The sequence below is a fragment of the Volvox carteri genome, assembly GCF_000143455.1.
Source record: "Volvox carteri f. nagariensis unplaced genomic scaffold VOLCAscaffold_129, whole genome shotgun sequence".
NCBI lineage: Eukaryota > Viridiplantae > Chlorophyta > Chlorophyceae > Chlamydomonadales > Volvocaceae > Volvox > Volvox carteri.
The window spans coordinates 61,729-77,998 of record NW_003307672.1 but is presented as its reverse complement, the minus strand read 5'-3'; the positions used below and the strand labels follow the sequence as shown (position 1 = coordinate 77,998).

The 16,270-nt window shown below is 58.0% G+C and overlaps 3 protein-coding genes across 3 annotated transcripts in view; 1 reads left to right on the top strand and 2 right to left on the bottom strand.

Moving 5' to 3' along the window:
* The window catches only part of VOLCADRAFT_100603 (uncharacterized protein), a gene marked incomplete at both ends in the record, with an annotated part of 19,197 nt that extends 15,116 nt beyond the window's left edge, over positions 1–4,081 (top strand). The window contains 6 exons of the mRNA XM_002959157.1: positions 245–318; positions 598–679; positions 1,190–1,252; positions 1,456–1,560; positions 1,722–1,830; positions 4,071–4,081. Of these exons, the coding sequence (XP_002959203.1) occupies positions 245–318; positions 598–679; positions 1,190–1,252; positions 1,456–1,560; positions 1,722–1,830; positions 4,071–4,081 (444 nt within the window). The remainder of the gene's footprint in view (positions 1–244; positions 319–597; positions 680–1,189; positions 1,253–1,455; positions 1,561–1,721; positions 1,831–4,070) is intronic.
* A 382-nt stretch (positions 4,082–4,463) lies between these two features.
* Positions 4,464–9,059, bottom strand: VOLCADRAFT_100602 (uncharacterized protein; the record flags this gene model as incomplete). The annotated part of the gene is made up of 6 exons (XM_002959151.1): positions 4,464–4,478; positions 5,867–5,893; positions 6,168–6,385; positions 6,491–6,887; positions 7,110–8,108; positions 9,009–9,059. The coding sequence occupies 6 exons, from the start codon at positions 9,057–9,059 to the stop codon at positions 4,464–4,466; spliced, it is 1,707 nt and encodes a 568-aa protein (XP_002959197.1).
* Positions 9,060–11,419: 2,360 nt separating this feature from the next.
* VOLCADRAFT_108518 (uncharacterized protein) lies at positions 11,420–12,428 on the bottom strand (the record flags this gene model as incomplete). Its single annotated transcript, XM_002959150.1, has 2 exons — positions 12,289–12,428; positions 11,420–12,059 (listed from the first exon to the last, which is right to left on the bottom strand). A coding segment is annotated over exon 2 (483 nt), but the record flags the coding sequence as incomplete, so codon positions are not given.
* Positions 12,429–16,270: the final 3,842 nt, after the last annotated feature.

The window sequence follows — 16,270 nt, the reverse complement described above, 5'->3', positions numbered from 1 at the left end:
CCGAGGTTATGAGAGTCACCACGAGTGCTCTCCCCCGGCAGCTGCGTCCCTGTCTGCTTGTGTGTCCGTTTGTATGTCTGCCTGTGTCGTCTTTCACTCTCCAGCAGCTCTTACCTCCGAGTACTCCCCCCTCCTGTACGGCCGGCACACGGCGATAAACACTGACACACGCACACGTACCACCCCATTATGATTTGCCGTACAAGCCCCCACCCCCAACCGGTCCTGGCGGCGATTGATGCAGAACGCGGCCAAGTTCAAGTCTGTGGGCGAGTACGTCAACTGCCGTACCGGCATGCCGTGCCACCTGCACCCCAGGTGCGCGTGTATGTATGTGTGCATTTATGTAAGTCGGCATGTGTCGGTGTGAAGATTGCATAAAGGAGGGAGAGGAGGAGGGGGAGGGGGAGGGCGAAAATCAGCCGGGAAGGAGGTCCTCTTTCGGATACGGCACATACACACGCGTGTGGGGTGATGGCATCATTATCATCGTCATCACCACCCCCCGCTGCCCCTGTTGCTGCTCCTGTTGCTGAACCCCTCACGCACTCCTCCTCTTTGCCCATCAATGTACTTGACCTGTACGACGCCGTACAGTTCCGCGCTGTACGGCCTAGGTTACACCCCTGACTATATAGTGTATCACGAGCTGGTGTTCACCACCAAGGAGTACATGCAGGTGGGCTTGAGGGGGGTGGCGGGGGTTTGGGGGGGGAGCGAATTATTTGCACTTTGTTGGAAATGGTTTTGGTAGCTGCGGGGGTTTCATTGGTTACTTAGTTGATTAGAAGAGTGGTGTCCGGAGCCGGTGGAAATACGTGGAGGCGCTGTCCTGGCGGGGGGCGGCTAGAACTGCCTACTGCAGGCAACGAGGGCACCTCAAGCCCCAACTAGGAAGGACCTAAAGACCTAGGTCCCTATCATAACCTAGCGGACAAAGCAGATGCCACTACGAGGAGGACAGCTGCCCCAACCCCCCCCCCCGGGGCAGCAGCTTAACTCGTTCGTGGTTCGTCTTTCCCCCTCGGGGGCACAACGAGTGTGTGTGTGTGTGTGATAAGCCTGGCCCCTTCCCCCCTTCTTACCCCCTCACGGGCGCCATGTTCCCCTGACCCCACATCCATCGGTGTAACCCCCCGACCCTACATACATACGTACATACACCTTCCCCCTCCTCCTCCGCATTCAGTGTGTTACGGCGGTGGAGCCGGAGTGGTTGGCCGAGCTGGGGCCCATGTTCTTTAGCGTCAAGGTGGGTGCGGGGGGGGCGGCGAGGGGGGCGGGGGGGCGGCGAGGGGGGCGGGGGGGGCGGGGGGGCGGCGAGGGGGGCGGGGGGGGTGTCCCTGGCTGCTCCGCACGTTGATTCATAGCGCCAGGTGATGTAAAGCATACTTACATACATACACATGCACATCTCGCTGCCAGCACCCCCTACCCCTACCCCTCCCCCTCCAGGAGGTGGGTGGCAGTCTGTTGGAGTCCAAGCAGAAGCAGAGGGCGGACAAACAGGCCATGGAGGCGGAGATGGCGGCCGCGCAGAAGAAGAAGGAGGAGGAGGAGGTCAGTGTTGGGGTGCCCGGGGGATGGGTGGTTGATCAAGGGGGGAAAGGGGGGAAAGGGGAGGCAATCGGAGGGGAGGGATACACGCACCCAGGCAAGAGCAAACAACACCCCCACGCCCCAACCCCCAACCCCACATCCACACACGCCAACCCCACCAGGCCGCGCTCAAGGCCCGCCTAGATGCCCAACGCAGCCGGGAGCGGGACTCCATCGTCACCCCTGGGCTGGCGAGCGGGGCTGGGGCGGGTGGTGGGGGTGGGGGTGCAGGTGGGGGTGCGGGAGGGACCCGGCGGGGCACCACACCTGCACTGTCCAAACGGCGACATCTTGGGCTGTGAACTGACTAACACGCGCACACACGCACATACATACATACACATATACGTATACACATACAGCATAACACCCAACCAGTGGTGTACGTATGGATGTACCTACGCTCAGATAAGACATACAGACATGCTGGATACCACCACCGCTTTGTTGAGATGACGTGGGAGTTGGGGGCGCAGAGGCCCCAAATGGTGGGGCAGCTGCTCGCGTGTGTTTAGATGGATAGTTTAGGTAGGTCGGTAGACTGACTGATATGGTGCGGCCCTAGGGGAGCCCCCCACCGGTCGCGTTGAGAGCAGCAGGGGAGGGGGGAAAGGGGTTGGAGGCGCCATGCTGTTCATTACATAACATGGCATTTGTTACAAAACATGACACCAAATTGGGGTTGGTTGGACCCCCTAGTCGGTGATGCTGTAGTGGTGGTGTCAGTGGAGGATGTTGGGGGTGCGGGGGAGGGGGGGAGAGAGACAGAGAGTGGGAGTAGTAGTAGTAGTAGTAGTAGTAGATGTAGTAGATGTCGTAGGAGTAGGAGTAGCCCGGGGGACAGCGCGGAGCGGGACGTCAAGAGGGTTACAGTGCTAGATTGAGGGAGTATGGGTTGAACCGTCAGTCTTGGACAGTTTGGCGGAGCGTCTACGTTACAAAAACGTTTATATCGCACTATGCCAATAACCTGCCGTACGAACCCTTTCACTCCACTCTATTGCGGACTAAAAATATTATCACCACCACTGCTCCTTTCTCCTCCGGCCCGGGTTCAATTCCGCCCGCCAGCAGCCTGGACAACTGCATTGTGAGAACTACGCCAGAACTTTACTTGTGCTAGCTACCCGCCGCCAACTGATCAAGTGATATTGGCACATCATTTCGTTTCACAACACCAACCGACCAACTTATAATGAAGTCAACATCTATTCCACCTTCCACGAAAGAGAGATCTACAAATCCGAAGCACTGTACGGCATACACCATACCCCGCCAACACCATAACTGTATGGCAAGCACAGTCCGTACGTAGTGTGCTCACAGAAAGACAGACAGACTGACATCTATTGACTCATAATTTCATAACACAGGGAAACGTGAAAACACATCAGAGCTCGTCAACCAACCTCGAGGTTCAACCACAACTAGATCTTCATCATTTTCTGTCGTTCACATTTTGCAAGGTGGCCAAAGTCTCCCCCTCCTCATCAGTTTATTGGTTCCCGTGATTCCCGAATTGTGGTCTTGTCACTGCACTCGTCAGTCACTGTACCACCAATAGGTCTGCAAGCCTTCAAAAAGTTAACTGTATCACTTCACGACTTCGTGCCCACAACGGCCCGCTGGGAAGCGGAAGCGGGTCGGCGCCAATCGCGCCACCAAGATGTCCAGAGGACCGCGACGGACTGCGACCCGGAAGCCCCGAGCCCCCTTTCCCCTCCCCCCCCCTTTCCGCCCCATACGGCCCAACTGTATCAGATATGCAAAACAGTCGGGAAACAGAGAGGGAGCCCCGGGCAGCAGAGAGGAGGGGAGGGGAGAGGCAGCCCCGAGTAAAAACAAGAGCCGCATCCCCCTTGGGGGGGAGGGGGGAGGGAGCGAGGGAAATGTCAGCGGGGGCCACCACGCCGCCAGCCGGGGCGGGCTCCACCAGCCGGGGCAGGGGAGGGGAGATGTCACGAAGAAACCACCCTGCTGTGAAGATCCAATAACTGCAAAATGTAGCAAAATGTACGAAAACACGTACACCCACACACCGACAACCACAAACATACCTGCTGCCTGAAAACACCGTCCTTGAAGGGAGGAAAGGGGCACCCGCCACCTAGGAGGGCCCACTCGTCCTACCCCTACCCCTACCCCTATCTAGGCAGGTAGGTAGATACGCAGGCAGGCAGGGGCCACACGCCCAGGATCGCCCCCACCCCCACATACCCCCACATACCTCCCCCCACCAACACCCTCTCCAATACCCGCGTGCGAGCCGGCGGGAGAACAATCAACAACCCGACCCGACCCGACCGGGCGGGGAGGGGGATGGGCGCCTCCATGTCCACGTGGGCACAAGGTATCACAACACAACCGACACACATATAAGTAGCTAAACAAACATGCCGCAGAAAACCGTACACATATGTACATACATACATACACGAACATCGACGACACCCCGACACACCTGCCTGCAGCTACAGAGTAAAAAGTGCCTCAGCCGTCAGCCAACCGTTGGCCTGAATGAGACATTCGGGCGCGAGTGCACTCGGGCGCGCGCGAGAGAGAGTGAGGTCTACAGAATGGACGATAAAAGAGTTGGACGTTGAATTAAAAAGGGGGAGGAAAAACCCAGTTGGAATGGCGCCCGCATGCGTCAGCAGCTGATAGACCATGCAAAAAGTCCCCCCTCCACATTACCACAACGCTTTCTCTTCGGGTTTATATGTCTCAAGGTATGTATGTACGTCCGTATGTATGTAGGTATGTCCGGTAGCTCAATCCCCCGAGCTGTAGGGCTGTGGGCTGTTGGGTGGTTGGAGGTTGTGGGCACCTCTGCCGTGTCAAAACCCCCTCCCCCTCCCCGCCCGCTACAGCTTGACACACTGGAGGTGCAATGGAGTGCAAAAGGGCGGGTGGGGGGGAGCAAAGCCAAGTGGGACTATTTCGATGTTGCCCCCCCCTTGGCCGTTGACTGGCGACAACGACACAAAGCCGGACACTACGTGCACACCCCAAGGGGTCCCAACCTCCAGGGGGGCCCACGGCTCCTCCCGCCTGAACCCCTCAAACTCTCAGCATGCATGCAAGCACCGCGCTGCGTCCCTCCCCCCTCCATCCCCCTTGCGGAGAGGTACATACAGACAAACACACGTCTGGGTACACACGTGCACGTACACAGCCGTAACATAGGCGACACACACATGCATGAGAAATATTTCTCCTGACTCCTAGAAGTCCCACATACATACATACATACAACATACACAGCGTTCTTCGAACGGCATCGTCATTAAACTGCCCCTCGTTCGTTTGTTCGTTGGTTGGTTGAGGACTTAACGAGGGCCACAAACCATTGCGAGGGCTCCGGGTAACCACTTCAACAAATTGTTTCCGTACTGACAGACGGATGAATATGTAGGTGAGTGGGTGAGTGGGTTGAGCGAGATGACCCCAAAACCAGTTTGGTCAGTGCCCATCCGCAACACCGGCCCCCACCCGAACAACAGCCTCGTAACACCCCACCCCCCTCACAACATGCACCCCCAACCGCACAAGAGCCCCCGTCCGTCCTAACCGCCTCGTACTCACTCCGCCGCTATACGGGCACAAAATTTGCCGCGGTTGGTCACAAATCCGTTAGTTCGCTGGCCACCCGCGGCCAACCGTTCAAAAGAACCTCGCCCAACTGCAAAACCGCCCCAACGTTTAACTAACGTTTAACTACGCTGCACGGCTAAACCAGTACACACCAACCGTTACTGTGCTGACCAGGCACTGTACGAGATCTGACGACGGGCCGCTGTCGGGGGTGTGGGGGGAGGCACGCGGAAATCCCCCCCCGCACACACACACACACACACGCGGGAAAGATCAACAGCCCCTCACCCCAACCCACTTCATCCCACCTCGCCTCACATCTGGGTACGTGGGCGATACCGGCGGCCGACAGTAGCAATAGCAGCAGTAGCCGTCGTCGCTTCCGGGTGGGGCTACTGCTGCTACTGCTGGAAAGGAAATGCGTCACATCGCGAAGTCTGTTAACCACCATTATCCCCCCGGACTCCCCCCAGGAGGCGCCTCCTCCGCCTTTCATTCACAAACACAAACACAGCGCCCCCCGAGGGGCACCCGCCTTCCCCCCTCAACCTCAATGTATACTCTGTACCTACCTACAGAGCGGAAGGATAACTTCCTATTTCGTACGGCAATTGCGCGGTGGCGGTGGCGGGTGGACCATTCTTAACGGGTCTGGTGGTCAAACTCGACTCACGGCGGGCGGGGGGGTGGCTTGGGGGAACTGGGCCGGGTAATGGTCATTGAGCAGGAGTGCAGCGGAACCCCACAGCTCCTCCTCAGATCACTCCCGTCGCCCTCACTGCCGTACAAGTGGATGACAGAGCGCACCGTCCCCGCATCGACCTTACAGACCTTCTGTGCACCACCAATAATCACCAACCGCCAACAACACCAACCACCAACAGACAAAAGCAGTTAGCCCTTCTCATGCACCCCCCTTGGCAACATCATCATCACCGGCCCCCGACCAGCCACCGCCACAGCCACCGCCCCACCGACAGACAGCACTGCGGACCCGTGTGGGGTGTGTGGAGGAGGTCTGCCGCGGCCGCCGACATTGCCGCGTCGCGCTGCTGCCGCGCCGGACCGTGATTGCCGTACTGCTGGCGGCGGTTGCGCCGTACATCGTGACCCACATCGTGGAAGCTGCCGCCGCCGCCTCCGAGTGTCCCCCACCATCTGGTCCGCGGGTCGCCTCCACCTCCACCTCCAACTGCACCTGCCGAGGAGGAGGAGGAGGAGGACTGCACCTTCCGCTGCCGCCGGCCCCCCTCCTCCCTCCTCTCCCGGCCCCCCGCGGTCCCCCCCTCATACACACAGATGCTGACCAGGGCGCGGCTCAGACCGGCCCCCTCGGCGGAACCCACAGGGGGGCCCCACAGCGACACAGCCGACCAACCAGTTGCTGCCGCCGCCGCCGCCAAAGGGGAGGGTGGGCTGCACTCCCCCCGGCCCCACACCGGCTCCCATTCCGTGGACGCCTGGGACATCGGGGAGTCGGAGGGCGCGACATGACCGCCGGAGCCTCCAACTGTTGTGACCCGTGGGTCGTTGTCGCGTCCGCCACCGCTGCCAGAGGCGGGAAGGGCTAGGGCGGATGTGCTGAGCCTCGACATCATCAGCTGGCCCCCCTCCTCCTGATGCTGCTGCTCGTGTCGCAGAGGTCTCGTTGTTTTTGTTGTTGTTGGGTCCGGTCCGAAAGATGGCTCGGAGACCTGAGAGGTCGGAGGCGGGTTGAGCGGCCGGGGCGGTGGGGCGACCGGATGGCTCTTCACTCCGACGACCGGCATGCGCGGGCCGTTATGTACGTGGCCCCGCGGCATCCCCTCGTACGCCGACTTAGCCATAGAGAGGAGAGCAGATGCAGCGGTGGCGGCAGCGGCGCCAGAAGCCGGGTGGTGGTGGTGGTGGTGATGCTCTTGCTGCTGTTGCTGCACCGGCTGCTGCGGTGGTGCGGTGGTCGCGAGGGCCCAGGGCAGATCCCCGCAGGAAATAAGGAGAGCCCCGCCGCCGTCAAAGCCCCCAGCCGCAGCAGGACAGGATGCAGGGGCGGTAGGGGCTGTAGGGTCCGACGGCTGCGACAGGTGGTGGTTTTCCTCTCTCGTTGCTGCAGCTACAGACTCATGTGGTGAAGGTGATGAAGGTGGTGGTAGCCCTCCAACCCTGGAAGCTGGCTGCTGCTGCTGCTGGGTGGCGGTGGCGGTGGGGCCCGACGGCAGCGCTGCCACTTTAGCGTCACCGGGGGAGCAGGACCCGGTGCTGCTGCCGCCGCTGGCTCCCGCAGATGGTGCTGCAGCAGTAGCACTGACAGTAGCGGCACCCAATGCCCGTGGCGCTGCAGTTTCCGCAGCTGCCGCGGCCACTAAAGCCATGCAAGGTGACGGCGGCATGTGATTGACGGCGGCGGCAGCAGCAGCGGGTATGAGCTGCAGCTGAAAGGCCGAACTGTCAACAGCAGCGTCGCTACCAGTAGCAGTAGCAGAAGGACATGAAATAGCACGGCGGTCAGCGGAGGCAGCAGCAGCAGCAGCATCTTGGGCGCTATTGGGGTTGACACCGGCGTCAGCTACCTGATCCGCCGGGGCGGGTGGGCGGGTCGACAGACTGACTCCGACAGCCTCCAGGCGGGAGGAGGGGCGATCCGCCTTCAATGACCGCGCCTGTTGCTGGACGACGTGGCACCCCGGCGACCTGGCGCCCGCATTCGACCGTTTCCATTCGCACTGGTGTTGCTGCTGTAGCTGTTGTCGCAGCTCGTGGTGGCGGAGGTTCCCGAAGGGGTGGTGGAGGCCGCCACGCGGGGTGGGCCTGTTGCCGCTGTTGCCGCCGCTGTCCACGCTGGCTCGTCCCGCCCAGAGCCTGTCTACAAGGGACGGTGAGAAGCAGAGCGGCGGGGACTCCCACACGGGGACCAGTTCGCTGGGGCTGCCGGCTGCCTGCACCGCGACGGGATGTACGTCCCTGCAACCCGCAGCAGTAGCAGCAGCGCGCTCCTGCTCGGGTGTTACCCTTTTGACGGTGGAAGAGAAGCGGCTGCTGCTTGAAAGAGACGGTGCTGTTGCTGGGACGCAATTGAGCTGCTGCATCGCAGCTGCAACAGCAACCTCATGTGCTTGTGCGGCTGCTGCCCGGCCGCTCTGAGAGAAGGGATAATTCTTGCGCTGGACAGCTTTCAGAGGAGCGGCGCCGCAGCTCTGAAAGGGAAGTAGAGCAAGTGGGACACTTGAAACACCATCCGGGCCCGATGCGGCCTGCAGCGCTGCCGATAGTCCTCCCTTTAGCCTTCGGGCAGGTTGCGAACACCAACTTCCCTGGAGTTCGCTTGTGGCGCCTGAAACAGAAGAAGCCTCAGCAGGGCAGCTACCCTTTTCCTGGGCGTTGGTGGTTGCAGCCGCGGGGTTCACATGACCACAACCGCAAGCATTCAAGTATCCAACATCCTTGGAAAGGCCATTCCTTGTTTCGGAGTCTATTTGGCTGTTGGGGCAGGAATCGAAGCCACCATCCGGGCCCTTTCCGCAGCCAGCAGCATCGTTACAGCCCCCTTCTCTGTTCAGACAAGACGCCTGAGAGCTCAACGCTGCCGGCCAGACGTTGATAATGCAAGGAAAGGCCCCTGCCTCACGCTGCGGGGGAGGTCGCGAGAAACGCCGTTAGCTCGGGACTACTGACCGCGCGCAGCGAACATGTTACAGCATTCCCTGGAAATCATTACAACGGCTGAGGTGCTATTACTTTAAAAGCGTGCCGAGAACCCACCGCATAGGCCATATCCGTGAGATTTCATCCAACCCCCTCCTAGCTGCAACCAGCCATAAGTGGACTCAATAGCTTACCGTAATACTGCACATTGAGTGTGACTGGCTTGTCCAGGCATGGCTGTACATATTAATCCAGTGACAGGGGTGTTCACCTAAACTGTCGGGCTACCTTTTCCTTTAGGGTTCACCTGACTCGCTATGCAAAATAAATTCTCATTGTTTCGCGTATAGCTTTACTGCGAATTGTGTTGGGTCCGGCAGTAGAGCGTCTAACGTCCGCCTACGGCGCCGTGCTTGGGAACTGCCGCACGGCAGATCTGGCCTGTCGGCCTGAATAAAATAATATTGCAAAAGATTACCAGTGTGCATCCGTAGAATTTGTCGAGATTGTCGGCACTGATGTTTTGCGTTCCGAAATCTTGTTCACATCCTGCAACAGTCAGCAGCAACAATCTATGCTCAACTGAAGCGCCCGAATGAAGGAACTTGCTTTGTTGCGCCAAGGCAATGTCTGAATGTAAACAGATTCAATGAGGTAAAAGTTCCGTTTCGGCCAATTATAGAGCCAATCCTTTCTGCTGCAGGATATGCCCTTCACGCGCCCTATAATTACTTTTTGATCACACATCATTTCCGCCGCTCGCATACGAACTTGTATATTGAATCCGTGAATAACCCGAGTGCACCTCTACTTTCGCTGTGGTCGGTGGTCACTAGGACCCGACGAGCAAGGTTGCACGCAGCTGCGCCAGACAAAGTCGCAGCGGTGAGCCGCAGATCGCTTTGGTAATCCAGTATCCCCACGCCTTGGTTTGTTGGATGTTCCCAAGTCCCCAATGTACATCAAGCCCCGGAGGGTAAAGCTCGAGTGGGTTACAAATTTGGGCATGACAGGTGACAAGCTCAGTCCTTATAGAGATGGACTTCTGGACTCGAGCAGGGCATGCATCGGCGAAGAACCTACCTTTGGCAGCTAGCTGGCATGTGCATGCACGCGACCAACCTAGGCGGATGCATGATGCGTGTTGATGGAGCGGATGCAGGAGCTGTCGCCTATTGAACTACTACATACACAGTGCTGCATACCTACGTAACCATACTTGCATGCCTGGGTGGTCCCGGCGCCTACGAGCAGCCCTACCTACCTACCTACCTACCTATCTACCCAACCTCCGGCAAACCCCTTCCCGTCTGTTGGCCAATGCGGTGAACTCGCGAGGGTAGCCCGACCAACACAGGGTGGGGAGCACCCAACACGGGGGAACGGCTTCCTTAAAGATATCCCCACCCACGAGCCGCCGTCCCCATGGCAACCAGTCGGATTCCGGTTGGAGTGCATCTGCATCTGCATCTGCCTCCTCCCGGAGAGGAGGCTGCCTAGCTAACTAGCCAGGACTAGGAACCGGGCACCCAGAGCGAGCTCGGTGTTGTACAGCTGTCCACAACGCTCGCAGTCGTCGTTCTTGAGGAACAGCTGTTTGGGCGCACTGTTTGCCACTTCAGAGCACCATAAGTCTATGCCATGCATACGTCAACAGCCCCTTTCCGCCCCCCCTTCCCAGCGCTCGCACTGGCCACGCACGTTTGTACCTCAGGCTAGGCACGCGGCATCTACCTGGCGCCACCCCGCCACCTCGGGTGCTCATGACAGCAAATCATTGCAGTTCTTTCCGCCCTGTGACGGGCGCGGTGAGTCCCAGGACGCTTGCAGGTCGGCCGGTAATAAACCGTATGACAAGCTCGGTAAGATGCCGTACTTTATCTGCCAGTACGAGCAGATCTTGGTGTCGCAGTCCGAGTCGGCCCAGATATGTTGCTGCTCGGTGCTTGCATTGCCCCAAGTGACAAGCGGCCTGATCGCCGCCCTATCCGCCAGTGCACCGCAACTGTTAACGTCCAACGGCCCTGTTTTGTGACAGTTGGTGGTTGATGGTCGGAGGCAGAGGGGGTCAAGGGCCAGCGGGAGGGGAAGATATGCGCACATGCAGACCTACATACAAACATACTTGCTGCATGACTGCATACATGATTCACATGGGTTTGTCCGAAAAAGAGACGGAAAGGCAAATGATGTATGCGTAGATCCCCCCCCGGCCGACAGTCTTGCTCTGCTGCTACCTTGGCGGCTTCTTCATCCACTTTCCCCTCAAGGAGCTTCAAGGTGCGACATGACATGACATGGCATGACATGATGTGTGCGGTGCACCCCGCCAACCGACTACTGGGCCCCCCACCTTCCTGAGCACCTTCCTGGGTCCGGGGGCTTCGCAGCTTCTAGCTGCCGCTTGTCTTGGCCGCCAAGTGGCAACCAACCAACCGGCACAACACACAACAATCCATCGTCAAGAAGAGAAGGGTGCGACGTACGGTTACACAAACACACATACGCACACGCGGACGCAGACAGCGATAAAACAAGCATAACAATACGCCGTATAACCAAGATCACGTGTGTTAAAGAAGTAACAAGAAAGGGTAGGCCGCACCTGACAACGAGTTACACGTTTTGCCGCTGTTCGGGCGGATCCAGTCCCAGGAGTGCTGCAACGGCTGTGGCATCGTGCCGTACGTCACGTACGGTACGACGCCGTACTTGCTCCGCCAGTAGTCACAAACCTTAGATTCGCAATCCGAGTCGGTGTAGACCAACTGCTTGTCAGGGTGCATACTGCCCAAGCTGTACCCCGGCTCGATGCCGTACTCATCGACCAGCGCACCGCAGCCAGTAGCGTCTAGCTGTTGTGCGGATGCTGTACGACAGTACCCAGCGAGTAGCAGCACTGCCATAGCTGCGCCCGCAAAGGTAATGGTTGGCCACCGGGTGGGAGGTGTCGGCGGCGGCGGCGGCTGCAGCAGCGTGGAGGGGCACTTTGGAGCTCCGGAATCGCCCTGGGGGGTTATCCCGCAGCTTATGACGACGACGCTCCGATGGATTTCCGAGTTGCGGTCGGGAGTCCTCACCGCCACCATTGTTATATTATTTATCAATCAGGCGCGGCCGACGTCACTGGTACCACTAGCCCTTGGTGGTAATGTAGCACTAACGCGCAGTAGTCGGTTTAGTTCGTGAAAGGTCGAAAGCACCCCTTCCCTCCCCGGGTGGAAAGTGTCCTCAAGTCGACTCGACTGCGCGCACGGGCGGGACAGGAGAAGTGCACAAGGGACGGGGAGCAGGGGCGCAGGAGGAAAGGACGAACTAACTACTAACTGCGAGATAATCAACTTAGGAATCAGAAATGGACTTGCGCGTCCAGGAAGCCGACAACCAAAACCTGGACTATGCTACGCTGTTAGGAGGAAGCGCTGTTAGGGAACGTATCATCAGGTTTGGCGATGGATTGTGCAAATCGCTTGCCTTAGCCTGACAATCCTCCAGCCACTTGGATTTGTTTTATTGCGCCCTGCCGAATCGCATTTGGTTGTTGCCTTGTCAATCTTGGTTTCCACTTCCGTTCGTGACCGCCTTCCAACCAACAAGCGGCATGTATAAAGCGCGCTGCTGGCGATAACCTGTAAGGTTAATTCCGGCTATGACGAAGCTTTGAAGGCGACAGATATTAGGGCAGTATCGCCGTACATGTGCGTCATTAGGCATTGGCCCACCAAAACGGGCCGTTAGTGGTGTTGAGATGGAGCGGCTACCGGACCTGTCCGCCTTCTGGACCTCATTAACCAGTTTGCATGTCGTCAATCGGGACATCAGCAGTAGAGATGGAAATGGCCAGAGTGAGGCCGGCTGCTCGGGTGCGAGAGAGACCGAAGCGACCCGCTTTTAACTGGCAGTCCAATCGGGACGAGTGTTTTTGCAAACAGCTAACAACAGAGGCCTGAGTAGGCAACAGCTGGGTCCCCGGCTGCTGACTCAACAGTGTGGATGCTAAATTACAAGTGGGGAGTAGCCGCCTCCCCGTCGGCCGCGGATCAGCGCGGACAGCCAACAGCTCACACATGCGGTGGCGCGGTATACACGGACACAACACACACATGGTGGTGTACCTCTGTACGCCATTCGTACGGCGTCAAACATGTACATGGTTGGCGCTCATTGGGTCCCAAGAACCGCAATTTGATATTACTGCCGTACACTTCCCTCCCCTCCGTCCGGAGGGCACCACACATCCCCCTTGGCACCTGCTAACCCCGGGTGCCCACCGGGATACCACCGGCCTCATCCCCTCCGGGTCACGTGACCTGGGTGGTCACTCACACTGGGGCGGCCACCGGTTGGCAGGGCCACGCGGCGGGAGCCTCACTCTGGGGAGCTCGAAGCGGACCCTCAAGCCATTCACGCAGGGGGTCAGCACCGACGGCATTATTTTGAAACGTACAGTCCTACCCCCGCCGTTGCCGGGTACCAGTTGAATGCCGCATTCCCCGGTGTGATACTCCGCGCCGGCTGGGGCGGGCAGCAGCCTCCCCTCGCGGATTACTGCCGTGACAGCGCCACTGCCCGCCACATGAGTGCAGCGCACCCACCCGCAACTTGTTTTCGTCGGTGCGCACCAGTGGACCCCACATGCCTCTGAGCTCACCCGGATAGGGGCCTTGATTCCCGAGGTGCCAGGTCCCGGGCCCCTTTCCCTTCATGGCTGGGGCAGGCAGGACAACCACTGCGCTTATGATGTGTGGGGCAGGAGGGCATATCTTCACCCGTGGCCGCTACCTGGCGAAACCCTGCCTTCCACGGTCTTTCGGGGCATCCTCATCCAGTCACCCTAGCCGACTTGTCAGTGGGTCGCTCAGGTCCAGCACCGGCATCCACCACCCCCAACCGGCATCCAACAGAATCTGCCGGATCAACGGCGGCTCAACTCCATTCCTGACCAGCTCGCAGGTCTACTTTATCCCAGGTCACCACCGTCCATCGACTAGGGGCGCTCTTACCTTCCACCATCGGAAGGATTTCTCGACCCTGACAGGTCTCGAGCCCGGAACCTCCGGGGGCATCGGTGTGCGTTACCAGTAGTGCCTTAACTGTATATAACTGTATAACGGAATAACTGTATAGCTGTATAACTGTATAGCCGCGCTTATAATAGCCATTGCCTATTAGCCGATTTCACTTCCAGCCGGATGTTAACAATCATTTAATGAGACAAGACCTCCCCTCGCGGAACAGTTACGTACAACATGTGGCGGGTTCTCCTCTGATACGACTCCGGTTGACGCTGACTCCGGTGTGTAGACGGCAGACGACGCCGTCTCCGCAATGCGAGACCGACCGGGCCCACCTGTGAAATGAAGAGGTGGTGGTATTGCAGGTAATGTCGTCAGATGGCCGCGATCCCGTCAAGTGCTGGGCTTTGACAGGTTGGAGGGGTACCTGCTGCTTTTCCTCTGAAGTGTCGAGACGCGGTACATTTACTTATTTTAATGCACTGTTCTCGGGATCTAACTCTGTGGATAGTGTTACTTGGATGGAGCTGATAGGATACGGTGTTGTCTTCGCATGTTCGCCCAAGCAATCGACTTAAAGGACAGCTCTCATGTACCGCACGGTTACGCGCCGGTACTTAGTACGGCGCTCGCACGAAAGCATGGAAGCTGCCCGTGTGCAGCTTTAAGAACTGCCCGCAGACGGTGGTTGGGCAGCTGTCTACGGTGTGGTGAGCCGAGAGCCGTAAGGACTCGAGCGCGTTTTCCTCATGTTCCCAGCTCCCATTTCGGCATGCATTACCCTTTTCCTAGGTACGAAAATGTGTGGAGCACTTGCAGGCTTTGCCGTTTAGTTGTTGGGGTCGGCCAGTACCCCCAACATGCTGGCTTGCTCAGCTCACGTGAACCTTTGAACCAGAAATATCCAACATGAATGTGGGGGAAGAGAATGCCCAAGGCATCCTTAGCCGTTTGCTTGTCGTGAACGTTTCGTAATTTGGTATGGGACCATCTGGCACAGCACGGCTGGCTGGCCGGCTATCGGTTGAAGCCGAACATCTCGCTTCCGGATGGGGTTTGCAACGGAACCCTCAGCGAGGTCACATGCCATGACAAGCGATCTTCGGTGCACTACAAACGGGGTTTCCTGACATGCTTTGGGTTCGTCATGTGCTCAAGGAGACGGTCGAAAGCTTGCAGGGCATAATGTGCCATGGCAGACGGGGGAAAAGGCAAAATCGCTGGCGTAGGCATCTAATACATTCTTGCATTTGTCAAGCATGCATTGTATACGCATGAACTGCGAGCCAGCCTACATGGACAGACACAATACGGCAGTACCTTTCAGAGCGATGGGCCCTACCGAGCTTAGCCCCTTGAGCTAGTCTTTGGCCCAACGTATCTTGGGTTGCCTATGTGTTCGCGTTACATTGCATTCTGGACTGCATCCTGTGCACTCGTATCGTATGTAATCTAAATCAGCGCATTTTGTGCAAGGTCCAGAAGGGTGAGAGTCGGCGCGACGGCGGGACACTCATACACTGTATCGTCCTCCACAGAGACATAATGAGAATATCCCGCTGGTGATAGCGTTTCGTCTTGAAGTGTAATACCTTCATGTAAGTTTCTGCACGTTGACTCCGTATCTGTACGCTGTAATGTTACTACCTAAGTCAATCTAGGATGACGCGCTTCCAAAACATACGTCCACATCATATACATGTTTATGAATCCTTGCTCAGGAAAGTTATCAAAAATTCGGGAGCTTTCATTTAAATGGAGAAGTGGCGCCAGGACGGTGGCGATTGTGAAAGCGCCAGCATGTCAACCACGGACACAGATGATAGTTCTGGTTGTGAGGAAGTGCCGGAGCATGAGGTGACCTCTACTCGGAGGGGCGCTTCCGGTGCGCGCGCAACCTCTGGGTCGCACGGCACCGCTGGCTCCGCGTCGCTCGGCGATCCGCTAAACCGGACACCGTATAGGGCCTGGACCAAGGAGGCAAGTATAAGGAAGCTGTGTTTCATGTGCCGAATGGGCGCAAAACCACGGAAAGGAAAGCGCAAGATTTGTCGAAACCAGCCTTTTCTTAGCAAACCTAAACACTATAAATTTTTACAGTCTGCCAGGATCTCGGCGTCTTTAGGGTGGCTGAGGGACCCCGTTGCTGCGACTAGTGAGTCAGCTTCCGAGCTGGCTTGTCCTTGCCCGAAGCTGGCTAGCAACACTAACTTGCACATTTCCTTCCGCTTGCATTGCCCCATGTTCTGCAGCATTTGCTCGCCGAAATATTCCTCGGTGTATGGGCCACACGTGCGCGAGCGCACGCTAGGTCATAACTGTGTACTTTTCCCATGCCTGCTCCTATGCCTGAGAAAGGACCGCTCCCTTCTCCAGCCACCCCCCCCATCTCCCACCCAGTTCGCATGTCTACATGCCCTCAGAATCACCCTATGCACATG